At 43.7% G+C, this 17,835-nt stretch overlaps 1 protein-coding gene across 1 annotated transcript; it reads left to right on the top strand.

Moving 5' to 3' along the window:
• Positions 1-2,821: 2,821 nt before the first annotated feature.
• GPR83 (G protein-coupled receptor 83) lies at positions 2,822-6,677 on the top strand (the record flags this gene model as incomplete). The annotated part of the gene is made up of 4 exons (XM_082278122.1): positions 2,822-3,208; positions 4,068-4,193; positions 5,195-5,328; positions 6,053-6,677. 4 exons carry the CDS (start codon positions 2,822-2,824, stop codon positions 6,675-6,677), a joined length of 1,272 nt encoding a protein of 423 aa, XP_082134248.1.
• Between the last annotated feature and the right edge of the window lie 11,158 nt (positions 6,678-17,835).

Below are 17,835 nucleotides of genomic sequence, written 5' to 3'. Positions count from 1 at the left end.
GCCCTCACTTCAGGGGAAAACTTGTAACTGGTGTGTGGAGAAAGACTCTGCTGTAAAGAGGTGCTTGTCCTGAACATTAATGGGAGTGGTTAGATGAGGGGGTAGGATGCTCAGAACATCAACATTATTTCTCAGAGATCACACTGGCTAGTTTTTGAAAAATCACTTCTCACCCATGTAACTTTAATTCCCCTGCCCCAGAAAAGCTCAGAAATTCAGCAAAGCTCGAAATTTCATTAAAGCTATGGTAGTGAAAGATTGTTCCCAGGAGCAGGAAGCAGGGAGAAAAGCACACTCTGCTGTGTGTTTTAAAGAGGAAAAAAAGGCATTACATCTCTTTTTGAATGCTTCCAAACTTTTTGGCATGTCTAGCTGATTTTTTTCTATTTTTCTTAGATCTTTTATTCCCACCAGGCCTGGTTTCTAGTTTATTATTATCCTATTAAGAGTACTCTTGCACAAGGGCTTTTGATGACTTTTTTTAATTCCCTGAATTCATGGTCCATCCATATAGCTTTATTTCAAACATTACCTTTCACTTAAGAAATTGCATCATGTCACAGATACCTTTTACAAAAACCAGATTCAGCATGCTGAATCCTGGCATTCCTGTGCAGCTGCTTCTTTTGCTGTCAGCAGGGTACTGGGGATTGTGGAGCAAGGGTGAAGTTGGCAGGAGCAGGTGCCAAGCTGCCCAAACTACCACAGCCTGTTCTTTAGGAACAACTACAAGTAGGTGAGCTGCTTAAGCAGCTCTTATTGGAGCATGTTCAAATGCAAACTAAATCAGAAAGGTGTTGTGAAGCAGAGAAAGGCACACCAGCAACATGGGAGAAACCTGACAGAGAGCTTCCACTAGGTTTTTCCGTGACCCTTTGTGGCTATTTTGAGTGGGCCTGCCCAGTGTGTGGTTGGACCACCTCCTCTGGATCACAAGACACAGAATCCAGCTCAGAGAAGTGTGGTCTTGAGCTGAGTGGGAGAAGATTTCCATCCTACCAGCAGCCTGGCTTAGGAGGTGAGAAGATATCCTGGTCTCCTGGATGCACCTGGTCTTCAAAGGCAATGGCAGCTCTAACTACATATGCAAGGGTACCCTGCTAGAAATTAAGAATTAGATCCAGGAGCATAAATAAACCAAGCTTATAATTTTTGCTGGAATACAGATTATAGTACAGGAGAACAGAATTTGGTAGATATGAAACAAGAGATAGAGTCTGAGTGTCGGAAGACAGAATGCCCTTATGCACTGGCCAGCGACACTGGGAGATGTGGGAGCTGCTGGAGCAGCATAGCAAGAAGGGGAACATATGCCACTGGCCCCTCTGTTCTTATCCCAAACCTCTAAGCGTGCTGTTCTGTCCTACTTTGTACTATTTTCTTGGGCCTTTATTTGAGACTAGTTTCCTGACAGCATGTTTCTTCTCTCTGAATGGTCAGGGGTGACTGCTGCCTGAGCAACTCCAGCAGGTTCACTGGAAAGCTTTCTCTGAAACAGGTGAATTGCCTAAAGAGCTCAAGTTGGACAATTTTGTGGAAGAAACACTCCGGCAGCAGTGTGCAGGGTAGCACTGTGGGCTGTCCATTCTGCTTGTCCTACTGTGTCCAGCTGCTGAGGAGTGGTGAAGAGAAGGCAGCCCAAGCAGTTCACTGAGGCTGTCACAGACATCTTTTGGAAGAGTTACTTTCATCAGTGAGTGACCAGCTTATAATACAAGCTTTTCAGGTGGTGGTCATTTAATTAATGATTAAATAAAGCCCTTTATGTACAAAACCAGCTCTGGCTGGGGATTGTTGACACTGCCCAAGCAGATCTGTCCCCAGCAGAGGTGCAGCACTGTACCTGTGCACTTGGGAACTGGCACAATCTTTCTGTGTAAGATTTGTGGGTCTTTGTCTCCTGGTCCTGATTTTCTATTTCCTGCTGTGTTTTGGGGGGCAAGCAGAGGGAACACATGCTGCCATCTCATCAGTGCTTGGGACCTGCATACAGCTGCCTTTTGCTTTGGATACTGGACTCACTGTGCTGGGACAGTTCCTGTTCTCTGTCCTGTATAATCAACATCTTTGTAACTACCTCTATTTCTACAAACCCTAGAAAGCAGTTTCACGTCCGACTTTTTATTTCTTTGGTTGAGAGGAAATACCTGCCAAGGGAAAACTTGAATATTCCACATCTCTCTCAGAGAAAAAAGGTCTTTGGAAAAATAGTGTCAGTGCAATAAGGCAGCTTGTTATTTACAGTTCATCTGTTACATTCTGTTCTGTGCTGTTCTAATCATGCTAAGAAATAGACTTAAACTTGCCTTCCAGACCTGTAAAACAGCTCAGATTTGACCTGTCCTGGGAGAGAGCAGAGCTGGCACACGTGCTGCCGGTGTATAAACAGCACAGAATTTGCCTGAGCTGGGCTGTGATAGAGAAAAAGGATTCTGACATCTGAAGAGATTGATTTTGCCTTTCTCGCAGATGTACTTACCTCGGAGTAGCGCCCGGGGGAGCGCAGCTGCGTGGGAAAGCAGCACGTCAGAGCACAAATTATGTCATGCAGCCCAATGACTGCAGAAGATCCCGGCTCGGAGCTCGCCTGGGAATATAAAGCTGGCTGAAGGAGCAAAAGTAGCGGCGAGCCGAGCGGGAGAGAAGCACGCTGCGGGAGGCAGGAGCATCCCTCCGCTCCCGCTGCTCGTGTGCCGTGTTTGCAGCCCCCGAGCGCGCCGGGGCTGAGCGGGGGGAGAGCGGCTCTCCCGGGGCACGGAGCGAGCTCTGCTCTCGCAAATGAGCTCTTCCCAAATTGGAGGAGCAGAGCGGCGTTCCAGAGATGTTGTCCTATTTTGTCAGGCTCAGCCTCCCCGGCTTGGTTATCGCCTTTGTGACCCCAGGAAAGTTGCCCCTCAATGGGAGCCTGGAGAAGACTTTTGTAATCCCGAACGTATCGGGCTTCTTTTCCTGGGATAATGACAGCCTGGCCGACTGGCAGAGCTTTGTGAACAGGAGCCGATACGGAGCAGAATCTCAGAGCACGACGGTGAAAGCCCTGCTCATCGCGGCGTACTCCTTCATCATTGTCTTCTCCCTCTTCGGCAACGTCCTGGTCTGTCATGTTGTCATCAAGACGAAGCGCGTTCACTCTGCCACCAGCTTGTTCATTGTGAACCTGGCTGTAGCCGATATCATGATCACGCTCCTCAACACACCTTTCACGCTGGTAAGAGGGGGCACAGGTGCCTGGGACGACCCACCCCTGAGGGAAAGGAAGCACCTAAGCACTTCACAGACATGGTGCAGCCTGGGAGGTGGGGGAATGCACCACCACAGTCCACCCCATAACTGAAGTCAGTTTCTCTGGGCCCCTACAGTGCTATAAAGGTGCTCTGGTGGCTTTTCCTGCTTTACACTGCTATAGGCAGTGTGCAGGTATTCTGCAGATATCTGTCCACTCCAAATTACAGCCATTGGAGTTGCCTTTGGAAAACTCCACATGTATTTTTCTTCTCTGATTCCTGCTATCTAGTTGAAGATTGGAAATTACCCATTTGTTAAATGTGGCCCTGATAGTACTTGAACAATAATAACCTTGCAGTGATTGCTTAGTATTTTAGTAGCATCTGATCCTTTTTGTCCTTCTCTTTTCTAAAGTATTTCCAAAGTAATACTGTAAAACTCTTGAAAAAGATAAATGCTCACCATTGTTTAACAAGCTGTTTTGAAAAGCTGTAGTTTGCTTGAAGTGAGATAAGATGTACAGGTCACCATATCACATAAAGGAGGGCTTAAAAGGAAAAGCAAATACATTGACTCAATAGTGAGGCTGCAGAAGGACTCACTGTAAATAAAAAGAACAAACATCTTTGATACTGGGCTGCTGTGTTGTCCTGGAGGATATTGCCAGGCCACTGAGCAGCAGCAGCCTGCCTCTTCAGGGTTCAGAAGCCAGAAATTTATACAATTATACAAAGAACCTGGTATCTTAAAAGTATCTTTTACACAGCACAAGGGATTGTGTACTGGAGCTGTACTTATAAGCAGTTGTGGGGTGCACAAAACTAATGGTCATCTTGTTTTAGGCTCGTTTTGTGAACAGTACCTGGATCTTTGGGAAGGGGATGTGCCATGTCAGTAGATTTGCACAGTACTGCTCCCTCCACGTCTCTGCCTTGACCCTTACAGCCATTGCTGTGGACAGGCACCAGGTGAGACTTCTTTGAAGCAGAGGGATGGAAAGCTTGAGAGGGCATAAGTAAACTGAGAAAGGATGATCCCATGCCCTTTTCCCCTCAGTTCCCAGAGTATCATAAGATGCACGAGGAGCTGACAGGGTAGGGGGGCAGTTCTTGCTGTCAGAATAGTTTCGAGCCCACAGCAAGGTAGGAGGTATCCATCACCTTGCTATCTCTTGCAGCTGGGTAAAGGGATCTTTTATGCAGTAGATAATCCAGTAGCTCTCAAACAAGGAGAACGTTCAAGATCCTGATAGGAATTTATGTGGAGAGCTCTCCTTTGGGGTGGCTTGGCCAGCAGTAGGGTTGTAAGGGACGTCCTAGTTAGCTTTCTCAGCTCTATCTCCTGATGTTCTGGGATGTCCCACCTTCTGTTACCCTGAATACTGGAGATCTGACTACAGTACACTGGTGCTTGTCACAGAGCTGTGGCTTGCTGTTGATAATGGGCTCAAAACTGGGGACAGTTGGGTATTATCAGTTTGGAGTCATCCAACAACCACACAAAACCATTTACAGCTGGCATTTTCTGCTAGAAAGATTGTTTCCAGAAAATGCACTGGCTATCACAAGCATTCCCATGGAGGTCTGGTTAAATAACAAACCCTTTGGTTCTTTGGGTCACTGATACTGAAGAGTTTGAAACTTTTTTCTCCTTTTTTTTTTTTTTTTCAGTTAAGGAAATTGAACCTGGTAATGAACACATATTAACACCTCCTGGTGTTTTTCCCACCCAGATGCAAATACTGAAATTTGGGCGTAGGACTAAGATCTGACTTGAACCATATTTCATGGTGTTAAAATTCAGATTTTCATATACAGCTTACAGTCCTTGGGAGCTGGGTGAAGACTGTACTGCTTGCATGCTAAATTACCACATTGAATAATAAATTTAAGGCTGGAAGATTGTATGAAAAAAAATTTTTTTTTTTCCAGAAATGTAATAAGCCTAGATTTTGGTTTATTTTGTGCAGGTTATAATGCACCCTCTGAAACCTCGCATATCTACTGGAAAAGGTGTTATCTACATCTCTGTAATCTGGATCATGGCAACTTGTTTTTCCCTACCACATGCTATCTACCAAAAGCTCTTTACCTTTGAATACAGGTAAGGATGTGCTTTGCTTTCCTTCAGTCTCCCTGGAGGCCAAACTCTGAGCAGTCATACTTTGGTATATTCCACTGAAAGCCTTTAGCAATGTCTGATATCCTGTCCTTTTTATTTTTAAATATTTTATCTTTATTCTGTCCCACTAATCACACAAAATAGGCTAAGAAGTTAGAGGATCTGGCCTGGACCCTTTACCTCTGTACACTGGGGTTTTATGCCATATACCAATTTGACCTCTTTGGGCAAACCAGAAATGAGAAACAAAACCAACCAACCAACCAAAAACTCACTAAAACCCAACAGGTTTTAATCTACTCTTTAGCCCTAGGAAAGTAGATAAATCTGCCTCAGCTGTCAAGAGCCTTAATATTTGGAAAGTGCTTTAATGAGGGAAAGGTCCTTAATATGTGCAGAGACTGTGTACCTGTTTACCAAAGGACAGAAAATAAAAGCCTGCTTATGTGCAGCTGGAAATTTTGTAATTGATGAAATTCATAAAATTGTCATAAGGTCATGAATGCCCATAAGAAATTATCACCACATTGCTCACTGGCTGCTCCATGGCTCAGATCCTTGAAGAGCAGAGCTCTGCTCAGCTGTAACATTTGTCACAGATAAACACAGTGTTTGCTTTCAGGCCACATGGCAGGAGCCCTCTCCCACCTGCCTCCTTGTTTCTGATGTACTTATCCCGCCACCTCTCATCCTGTGCCATTTGCAGTGAGGATGTTACCCGGTGCCTGTGTCTGCCAGATTTCCCTGAGCCTGCCGACCTCTTTTGGAAGTACCTTGATTTAACAACCTTCATTCTGCTCTATGTGCTGCCCCTTCTGATCATCTCTGCTGCCTACGTGACAGTGGCAAAGAAACTCTGGCTGCGCAATGTCATCGGGGACGTCACCACTGAGCAGTACTTTGTCCTTCGCAAAAAGAATAAGAAGACCATCAAGATGCTGATGCTCGTTGTCATCCTCTTCGCAGTTTGCTGGTTCCCCTTGAATTGCTATGTCCTCCTCCTCTCCAGCCAGACCATCCACACCAACAATGCCCTGTACTTCGCCTTCCACTGGTTTGCAATGAGCAGCACCTGCTACAACCCCTTCATCTACTGCTGGCTCAATGATAGCTTCCGATCGGAGCTGAAGGCTTTGCTCAACATGTGCAGAAAAGCCCCCAGGCCCACGGAACAGAGGCTTCCCTCCACTGTCCCATCCTACCGAATGGCTTGGCCAGAAAATGGCAACCTCAAGAGGTTGCAGGCCTCCCGTGTCCTTCCACCACCCTCCAACACCCAGTCAGGAAAGACAGACATCTCTGCAGTTGAGCCAGTAGTAGCTGTGAGCTAAATGGTGACCTTGGGAAATCTTACAGGACTGCACATAGACTTGGCAAGAGCTAAAATGGTGGGAAGATGTGGAGCCCTGGCCACACCACAGGTGATAAAACCAAGAAAGGAGGTTCTGCAGGGAGCAATATGAAAGAGTTGCATGTTTAATGCAAGCTGATAACAATGGTGTGGAGCCCTTAGAGGGGAGAAAGTAAACTCTTCCCAGGAAGGAACTTTTGCCTTTGTCAAAGTGACTTTGGACTGGCTTGCAGGATGGGATTCTCTGCATGTGTGTTGCTGTTACCTGCATGACTGAGCCTTGTTAGTTACTAAGACTGTGGGTGTGTTTTGCTGGTACTTAAACAACAGTCTCATCACATCAGGCCTCCCTTCCCCTCTTCTGACTCTCCTTGTAGCAACATGGAAATGATTGAGAGGTAAACTTTTCGGTTGCTATCTGAGATCCAGTGCAACTGGGTAGGAAAGCATCCTTTCTGAACCGGGATCTGAAAAGTCAAGACCTTTTCAGAATGAATGAACAGATGCATTCCACAAAGCCTTTTTTTTTTTTTTTTTGGTGGAAATACCCTTAGAGAAGTGGAGAATATGATAGACACTGATAAATAGGAGTCTCTTACATCACAGGCACTTTTACTAAGAAAGATCTGAAGAAGAGTGGATGCCTATTCTTCAAGTAGAAAAATAGTTTTTCTTCAAATAGATAACTAAACCCAAAAAACATACAAAAAGTTGGACATGCCATTCACAGCTGGAGTATGGATAATTAAGTTCTACTGTGGATTTGGACTAGAACCTTTTATCAAAGTATCTTTGCATCATTGTCAAGTTGCAGCTAAAAGATCCCACAGTTTGACTTTTTAACTCACCTTTGAATGTTGCTCTCTTACCCTGTAAAGCATCTGTGTACTTGTCACTTCAGACGTCTGGGACATTTCATCCCAACTAAGAAGTTAGCTCTCTGGAATCAGTTCATAAATGAACCGCTTTGAGAAAAGAGATGATATCTCTGATGGAAAGTAATAAAGGTGGAACATTTGTCTGCAAGTTATCCTCTGATGACTGCACAATTTTGGTGCATTTAAGCTGAGATGCGTCCTATTTGGAGTGGCTAAGAAAATTCATGACTGCAAGTGTCTGAAGTAGATTTCAGAACTTAAAGTTCTTAGCAGAAGGAAATACGGGTTCAAATAACAAAAAAATGTTGTTCCAAAATCTCTACTTTATATTGCACTGAGGAGCAATATTTCCTTGTGCTGTGGAAATTAGCTTGACCATCACATCATGGTGCCCCATTCCACATTTAACTTGCAGCATTCAGCAGTGAAGTGAGAAAAATCTTCTTATAAATGGAAAAAAAAAAAAAGTGAAACTGTTTTTCTCAGTGTCCTGTAATAAACTTACAGTTCTGAAATAATTTTAAGCCTCGTGCAGGGTTTTCACACCTCAGTATTTTACAAGAGTGAAATATCTACCACTCTTTGCAGCTAACCTGCTCTTGCACAAGCAGTTATCAGTCTCTCACTGTGAATCCAGTGCTATTTTACTGCCCTTTATCAAATCCCTTGAAGTTGGAGTGTTTTGTATCACCGATCTGCAGAGTTAAACCTTTCCTCCTGCCTTCTTTGACCCCTTATGCCAACTCCCTCCCTCAACATTTACAATACATGAGCCCTGAATTGTTCAGGGCATCATTATGGATGATCATTGTAAGTCACTTCCAAATGAACTATTCTATTCTATTCTATTCTATTCTATTCTATTCTATTCTATTCTAATTTTCCAGTTGTGCAGAGTTTGTGAACCATGCTCCCCATTCCAGTGGCAGCAGAATCCAGCACTTTACTAGCAAATAAGTCTCTGAGAATGCTGGGTACCTCAGTGAGATGTTCTTTCTGAAGCTGAAGGAAACATCTTAAGATTCACCATTTTTGAGTGTAGTTGTCATCCTGCTACATATATAAAATGTTGCTGTAACTCCAGTAGACAAAATCCTCAGATGCCCACTCAAATGCTCCTGGTGGGTCTGAGCGGGACTCCTGCAGTTACAGATCACCTACAGATCCTACAACCCTGCACTGGGTGGCAAAACTTTCTCCTCCAGGCTCTGATCAATCCTGAATCTGGGCACAAGGGGGGGATGCAAGAAGTTGAAGCTGTTTGATTTTAAAAAGAGCAGGAGGGATGGACTGGATAAAAGGAAAAGAAGAGGCAGATTGGACAGTGAACATTAGGAGCCTGTCCAGGAATGAACAGATGGCCAGCAGAGATACAAGTCTCAGAGAGATTTGGACAGCACGGAAGAGGGGAACGTGGTTGAAGCACTAGAAATGGTGTCCTTGGAAACTGTACATCATACACTGGGTGTGCTACAATGTGCTTAGCATGGTACAGGGTAATTTCTAATAATTAGCTATTTTTCATTTTCTTCATATCTGATTTGGGATTCTGGACAGACATTTTGCATTCACCAGTGCTGCTGAAATCAGTGGGGGGTTGTGCTCTGCACACACAAAGTGCAGTATGAAACAAAGTACTCCAAAAATATTTGCCCTGGGCAATTTAACTTGGGCATCCAGGCTTCATGGGTATTTTTTCATTCTACCCCATCTCTCTTGCAGACCAAATGGTTCTTTTAAAATGCTAATACAGCCATTGGTGCACAAACTGCATTCAGGTGCCATCTTGGTGGGTGTAAAGGGAGGATCTGAGTGTTGATAAAATGAGACACAATGTGTACAGGGCGGAGATTAATTTTCCATTTTGTGTGTGTTTGCCTACTGTAGCTGGAGTTTTTGCTATCTTTTGAATTTGGGAGGTGTGGCACAAGGCACTGAACAGCTGTTCATTGCAGGGGATCTGCACAGCCCGAGAACAGACATTTTGTGGGAAAATGAACTGCATTTAGAGAATACATCATCTGACACACAAATAAAGGAACTCAGGGTTGCAAAGGTAAAGTTAATGCTGACATCTCCAAAATTTTGAGTGGTTGGCTCTACAACTTCTATCGTTTAGTGTGTTTTGGGTTTTTCTACTCAAAAGCGAATTGTTATTTGTATTGACAATACTGCTTTCTTATTTTTCTGTTTCCTTGAAAAATATTGTAACAGGCCTAAGAAAGTTTACTTGCAAGTGCTAGGAATTAATGAATATTAAGTCTCCGTTTCTAAAAACATTCATAGTGTTTTATTCATTTTCTCTGTGTAGAATTATGCAGAGACCTCACAAGGGAACAAAGGCAGTACTACTCTGTATTTTGCAGCTTGTGCTATTCTGAATAGCACTCAGGGGAAAACAAATCCTTGAAACCTTTCTGGCACTTCTTGATGTTGGATCGGGATTTTAGCTTCCAGCTTTCATTCCTGCCTCTTTCATAGAATCATGGAATGGTTTGGGTTGAAAAAGACCTTAAAGATTGACTCCCCAGTCCAACCCCCTGCCATGGGAAGGGTCATCTTCCACTAGACCAGATTGCTCAGAGCTCCATCCAGCCTGGCCTTTAACAATTTCAGGCGTGGGGCATCCACAGCTTCTCTGGGCAACCTGTGCCAGTGCCTCACCACCCTCATAGAATTTCTTCCTGATATCTAATCTAAACCTGCCCTCTTTCAGTTTAAAGCCATTATCCCTTGTCCTGTCAGTACACAACCATGTCAAAAGTCTATCTCAGTGTTTCTTCTAAGCCCTCTTTTAGTACTGGAAGGTGCTCTAATGTCTCCCTCGAGCCTTCTCTTCTCCAGGCTGAACAACACCAACTCTCTCAGCTTGTTTTCATACGAGACGTGCTCCAGCACTCTGATCGTGTTTATGGCCTCCTTTGGACTTGCTCCAACATGCCCATATCCTTCTCATGTTGGGGACCCCAGAGCTGGACACAGCACTCCAAGTGGGGTCTCACAAGAGCAAAGTATGGGAGATACAATCAGCCTCAGTATCAGTCTGAAAAGTCTTAGCAGCCACTGCTGTCAGACGTGGTGCTCAGCAGGAAAAATCTACTACTATATTCCACTACATAGGGGGTTTTTGTGACAGAGAAGTTTCTGTTGTAGCAAAAAAGATGGCAAGGGCCACCACCTGAGCTGAGATAAATGGAGGGTCACATGCTTTGCTTTCCCTGCCATAATAAGCTGTAGACCAAGTCCGAGACTCTTTCATCCAAAGGAAAGCAACAAATAGCTCAAGCTTGTACCTGCATCCATTAGAGGAAATTTCATAGAGTACAGGCAAAACTAAGAGTGCTTAGCAGAGTCAAAGCCTCTTGCTCTTACAAAGGAAGAAAACTCTTTGAAGCACACTGAGATCACACAAGGAAAAGATGACAAATTTCTCCTGCACAGAAGAAAGGAACCTCAGCTTTGGTTGGTTTTGGTTCTGACTGCAGGGCAGCCCACCTATTCTCCTGTCAGTATGGGATGAATTTCTCCTCTCAGCTGACGGAGAAGGCAGCTGCTTAAAACATAGCAATATCCTGTGACTTCAGGAATATTAATTCCATTGTCTGTCTGGCATTTTCAAAGGATATCAGACACCATCTCCAAGCTATCTTTATTTACTTCCACCCTTCTTATAGGAAAAGTGCTGGGAGATTCCAGAGATTTCAAAATCACAGTTTTCTGAGAAGCATAAACCTCTAATTTCTTTAATGAATAGATTAACTAGCCACCACTAGCTGTTACAAACACGGTTTTTATCTCTAGAGCTGAAAGCCCTTGACAAAGGTTGATACCATTGTCTATGTTTTGATACCACAAAGGGAGAGAAATCACTGAATTCCATTATCTTGAGGTCATTCGGTTTCTTCAGCCTAGAGAAGGGAGACCTCATTGCAGTTACAGCTTCCTCATGAGGAGAAGAGGAGGGGCAGACACTGATCTCTTCTCTTTGGTGACCAGTGGCAGGACCTGAGGGAACGGCACGAAGCTGAGTCCAGGGTGGTTCAGGCTGGATATCAGGAAAAGGTTCTTCACCCACAGGGTGGTTGGCCACTGGAACAGGCTCCCCAGGGAAGTGGTCACAGCACCAAGGCTGACAGAGCTCAAGAAGCGTTCAGGCACATGGTGTGATTCTTGGAGTGTCCTGTGCAGGGCCGGAATGATCCTGATGGGTCCCTTCCAACTTCGGATATCTTATGAATATTCTATTATAGGGAGTCTTAAATACTTGCATATTGAATGTGAAACTTCAAGATGTAGTTTGATGCAGTTTGGGTAGACCACGATTAAAACAGTCTGGCCATGAACTGCATAGAAGTCATTAACAGATCACTCTACAAGACCATGACATCATTGCCAGCTACAGACTTGTCTGCTTGTTCCAAATTTCAGGCTCCATTTGTGCAGTGAAGCTACTGAGTAGGGAGCTTGTGCTGGGCTCAGCAATAGCTGGATGAAGCTGTACAGTTCTTGGATGTGAACAGATCCATCTGCACAGCACTGAGCCATGACCCGTGCATGCACTTAGCTGTTTCAAGAGCTCCAGTGATGTCTTAGTCCTCTAAGTAGACTGACCTAGAAACTGCATGTGGACATGCAGAGAGAGACTCAGAATAGCAGTTTCCCAGGAGACTAACTATTATTCACATCTGCCTTACTCCTAAAGCTCTTGAGTGCTGGTGAGAGAGTGCAGCCAGCTCCCTGCTGACACAGTCTGCCAGCATTGTGTCGAAGCCACCGGGCTGTGAGAACTCTGCACCTGAGAAGGCACCTACACCACCTAACAGCTCTTGGAGGCTTGGCTGGGAGTGCCATGCCTTCCCACAGCCTCAGTGTCCAGTGCTGGTGGCTGGTGGTTTGCTCTCTTATTCCTGGTGTTCCTTGTGCCACCAAAGGGGAATGAGGATGGGATCCTCCCCTGCTTTCCCCATCCTGCACAGCCCAACAGAAGGGCAGTCCCTGCTCCTCCTGGGGTTGACACAGTGGGCCTGGGAGAAGGTTTGGACTGGAATTAAAGAAAAAGGGAAATTCTTTGGCCCATCCTTTCTTCTTCTGGGTACAATGTCCCCCACAGCCTGTCCTCTGGCTTGCAAGTTTCAAGGATTTCTGAATCATGGTGGGGTGAAACTTCCTGCCTCTTGCCTTAGGCTCAAAGCCATTTAATATACTTAGAGAGGCAGAGGTGAATCCAGTCATCATCACAATATCCTGTGAAAAAATTGTTTTTATCTACAAAACAAATCAGCGCCTCCTGGCCATCTGCCACAGTTTATAAACTGAGCATGGCATTCTATGGTATGGAATATCCCTTTGGCCAGTTTGGGTCAGCTTTCCAGGCCATGCTTCCTCCCAGCTTCCTGGGCACCTGCTCTTTGGAAGAGCTTGGGAAACTGGAAACTCCTTGGCTTAGGGTAAGCACTGATCAAGCAACAACCAAAACATCAGTGTGTTATCAATATTATTTTAATATTGAGTCCACAGCACTGTGCCAGCTACTAAGAAAAAAGTAACTGTATCCCAGATGAAACCAGGACACCAACTGAATACCTGAAGTTTTAACAAATGATTCCTGGCTCTAAGGTGTCAGCTCCCTTATTTCCACAGCATGTAGGGTTAGGTCCATCTAGATCAGACCAGTTATGTGGTGATACACAGCGCTTGACTCTTAGCCCTAACATCACAGGGGTATGAGGATTTTAAGACATAATTACAATTTTTGTGGGCTTTTTTTCAGTTAAAAACACTATGATGTGACAGGTCTGTCAGAGGTCACCAGTTTTTAATAATATGAAGTTAAGGACATGTATCAGATGTTCTAAAAGCACATCATCAACCTCTGAAGGTATAAAACTTGATGGGATATGTTGGAGGGACATGTAGGGTGGTGGTAACCACATTGTTATTGTCTCATCCCTACTGCCTTTTGCTCTAGAAGTGATTTGCCCAGAATTTGTCTTGAAGAAGTCCTGAGACAGGGCTCAGAATGATCTGATACTTGAACGAGGAGGACAGCAGGGACCAAACCCTTGAGCTGGGTCCCTGGCATTCCTGTTCGGCAGTGCAAACACATTCCAAGGCAAGCAGACAGTAGCCCTAGGCTCCGTTTCTCCTCCTGCAGTTCAGATTCCCAGCACTGAGGCATTGTTCTGAGCTGTGCAGCAGCACGTATTTCTCTCATCCCAATTTAGCTCAGATAAGAGGGAAAAAGCAAACAAAACCCCCAATTCTTTTGTTGCTGATTGAGAGATTTCACTGCTGTTGTTTTAGGTACTGCTGACCCATTCAAATGCCTTCAAAGGCACCTTGCACTTTCCCTGTACTCTGTGGGGATGCGAGAATCTGACTTAAGGGGACTAACTCAGCAGCCCCTGGGTTGAGTGAGAGTTCATTTGTAGGTAAGGAATTTTGTTTGCATGAAGGTGTTTGGTTAATCTCAATGATTATAAAAAGTTTGAGATGACTCACATCAAAGAATCTGAAAAACAAAAGACAGGATACAAATTTTACTACCTAAAAAGATTAAATAGTGTTACAGTGCGAGTTCTTTGTTGTGGTCCTTCAGGGGAGGGTTGATAACATGACATGAACCAAATAGATGTTTGAATATTTAATGATATAAAACCATATAATATTTTCAGAAATATACTTTTTAAATGTTTAGTAGAAGTAATTACTTTTTATCATTATACTAATAACTTAGTATATTAAGGCAAATATTCCATGATGAGGAAAGCACTCTTCTGGAATTCTGGGCATGCAGCCTGCATGACAGAAACACACAAACTGCCCCTGACATACAGCTAGATTTTGATTTGTGCCACACTCATATGGTCTGTGCCAAGTCATGCTCCTAGAAAAGATTTCTAGAAAAGTTGATTCCAATGACACAGCTTTTACTCATCCCCCCTTCTGTGACAGTCTCACCTGTGCCTTTACTGAACCAGGCCACTGGGACACAATCTATTATTTGTCTTTCAGCAGTATTTTATTCAACCAGCAGCTCCTTTTTCCTGTGAATGAGGGATTGTTTTGCAAACACAGACATGCAGGAAGCCAGTGTGCCAGACTGTGTGCAGTGGTGTTCCATGAGCTATTGGATGCAATATGGACATGCTCAAAAGGGTGATAAGGGACTGAGCAGTCAGAGTCTGGTGATCCAGCTCATAATCCCCCCAGGTTCCTGTGGCACAGTGTTCCTGAATTCCCACATCCACCTCCATGCTCCTGCTGGTGCCCCCATCCAATCCCCATCTCATGGCTGAGCTGCCCCACTCCTGTCTCCATGGCAGTCCCTTGGCTTCACAGCTGTCCCTTCTAAAATGGGGGGCTGTGCATGACTTCAAGGCTCTCTTCTCCTCCAGGCAATCTAAAAATCCAGCCAGTATCCAGCAGCATAAAACCAGCTTACGCTTCTTAATGGGAACTCAGCAAAGAATAATAAATGACAAGCTTCCTGTGGGCTGTGCACACTACTGAGGAAATCCAGATGATACAGGAATGATTAGATTAGATAACTAATTATTCACTAGGGCACAACAGTTTAACTTCAATTATTCATATCAGCCACATGACATTCATTACTGAAAAATAAAGATTTACACCACGGGGCTTCCTTCCTCGAAAGTTTTAACAGACAGAGAGAAGCCACCATAGACAGCAGACAGTGGTGGTGGAGGATATGGGGATTAAATCCCTCTTACCACCTCCATCTTCAGAAAACCTCTCATGACCCAGTTTCTGTCTTCCTGTTCACAAAGTGCAGCCAGGACAACCTCTGTTAATGGGGCTCGAGGCTTAGGCACTAAAATAGTCATCAAACCTGCTATTAAAATATCCACTGTTCCCAGTAAGGGGAAAAAAATGGACACAAAATTCATCCTTTATTCTAAAAGTGACTGACAACATCCAGAGGCAGAAAAACAGTGGGATACAGCTGCTGGAATAAACATTTTTACTTGCTCTCTGAAGTTTAAATCACAAGTTTAAAATCTTGCAAAAGCCACTGTAAGGCAAAGAGTGTGCAGAGGAGCTAATTGAAACTCTCCTGCAGTTGGAGGATTAGTAACACCCAAGTGGTGGAGAGACAAGGAGAGAGAGAAAGAATGGCATGGACCAAACCTGAATCTTGACACTGCCATTTTATTTTCTGGGGTATTTAAAAGAAGACAGACAAATGTAGCTGTTTCTAGAAAGAGTGTAGTGATGAAGAGGCTGAAGATGGACTCTTTTCCATAAGGCCTAAACTGGAATTCAGCCCATGTTTTGAAAATGGCAAAACACAGCAGGAGCAGTGCCACTAAAGCTGGGCAGTTAAGAAACACATCTTAAAACAGGAAGATACAGCTGAAAAGTTCAAATGTGCTGAGACTAGCCAATTTGTAGATAATAAATCACATAATGGATATGCTATTTATCATGTGCTGACACTTTCTGAACAGCTTTTCAAATTTAAACAGATTTTGAACCAATTCATGTTGCTCCGACAATTTTACAAGAACAAAAATTAAGAGGAGAATTATAACCACTGTCCAAAATGTTTCCTCAGGGTTTAGCATCAAACCATGTGTATTGCACTATGGCAACACGTGACTGTTCCTGGAACCTTCAGACACTTATGCTATTGTAGTTGACAAAACTGGTTTCATTTTAATAACCGAGGAGGATTGATAGGAATTTTATTAAACACTTTAAAAGACAACAACAGATTCACTGCAGCAAGTCATTTTTAAATACAAAAGGGGAATAAGTAAAAAGTTAGGTACATATCCAACATGAAACATGAACATGTGGCTTCCAGGAGCTGTGAATTTTAAAGACTGAGAACTCTACTTACATCAAACAGTTCAAACACATCCACATCACAAAATCTTAGTATTGCACTATAGCTCCTTGTCCAAGACACACAATGCACAATGTGCACCTGCACTGCCTACATATACAGGACCATCAGCAACATCAGCATAGCCAGACAGAATCCAGGAAAGGTGAGAAGGTTCATAGGCTTGGTGGCAGAAGTATGGCAGTAAAATTCAGCAGTTCGGACTACCAGTGTCCAATATAAGCCCTGTTCTATGCTGGTAATGCAAAAGACATTAGGATTGCAGCTGTGCTGTGCAGAGGTAGCATAAAATACGGCTTTAAAAACTTCTTTTAAAATAAGGCTTGTCTTAGCTGAAAGCCATATAAAAACTGAAGAGTTCTTGTAGTACTAGCCCTAAGTGTAGCACAGCAGCACCTTCAGATCCACTTGTTCAACAGCAGCCAGATTCAAATAGGAACACAATCTCTGAAATCTGCTGCAGCACATAAAGAGCTCTGTGCAAATATGGTAACACCACCCACTCCTTTTGCCCCTCATCCACAACCATACGGAGAATGCTAGCAGACAAGAGCACAAAAGTGGGTGACACAAAGGAACTGCCAAATGGAAGTCTTACAGAACTGGAAGTCCTACCTAGCTATAAAAGAAGTCCTCCTTTGTTTAAAAAGCCAACTTGGAGGAGGTGACAGGCAAATCATTTCACTTACATGGATGATACAGAAAAATAAGTCAGTATATGACATTTGTGAAAGATATACACCACCACTGCGGTTCTTCACTCCCCACCCACCTCACCCTGCACCTACCATTTCGAGACAAAGGTCATTTTAATACTCAATGAAGGTTGAGGTCTTGGGCAGGGGGGTCAACATTAAAGCTGAATTCTACTCTCTCCACATGGTCTGATAACAAACCACAACAGTTTTCCAACATACAAACACTCCCCCTTATTTTGTCTGTTCCAATACACTAAGCATCTCTAATTAAAATAGAGTCACAAATGTGTGTGGGGGAGAACGACCTTTCACAGTATTTACATCTACTTCACCTTGGCTGTTGGGTGTTTGGCTCTGCTGAGGCATTTGGGTGCTACTGTAATACAAGTTAGTTTGTCTACTCAAGTGTGGTTTGGAAAACAGCACAACTAATATTGCATTTGATACTACAAACACGTTGAGAAAAATTCCACACATAAAACCATTACGAAATAACTTCAACAAACCATTACAAAAACAGAAGCAACTTCACTGATCTTCAGTCCAAAATTTCAAGGTGGATTTGTTAGACACTCTGACCAAAACAACTGAGATATAGAAATTAAACCAACATTTAGCTTTCTCATCATTGCATTTTGTAAAAAAAGTGTTAAGACATTTTTAATTTATTAATACATAGAAAATTCA

The sequence above is a fragment of the Coloeus monedula genome (genome assembly GCF_965178545.1).
Source record: "Coloeus monedula genome assembly, chromosome: 3".
Classification (NCBI taxonomy): Eukaryota; Metazoa; Chordata; class Aves; order Passeriformes; family Corvidae; genus Coloeus; species Coloeus monedula.
This window is presented reverse-complemented; position numbering and strand designations above follow the sequence as displayed.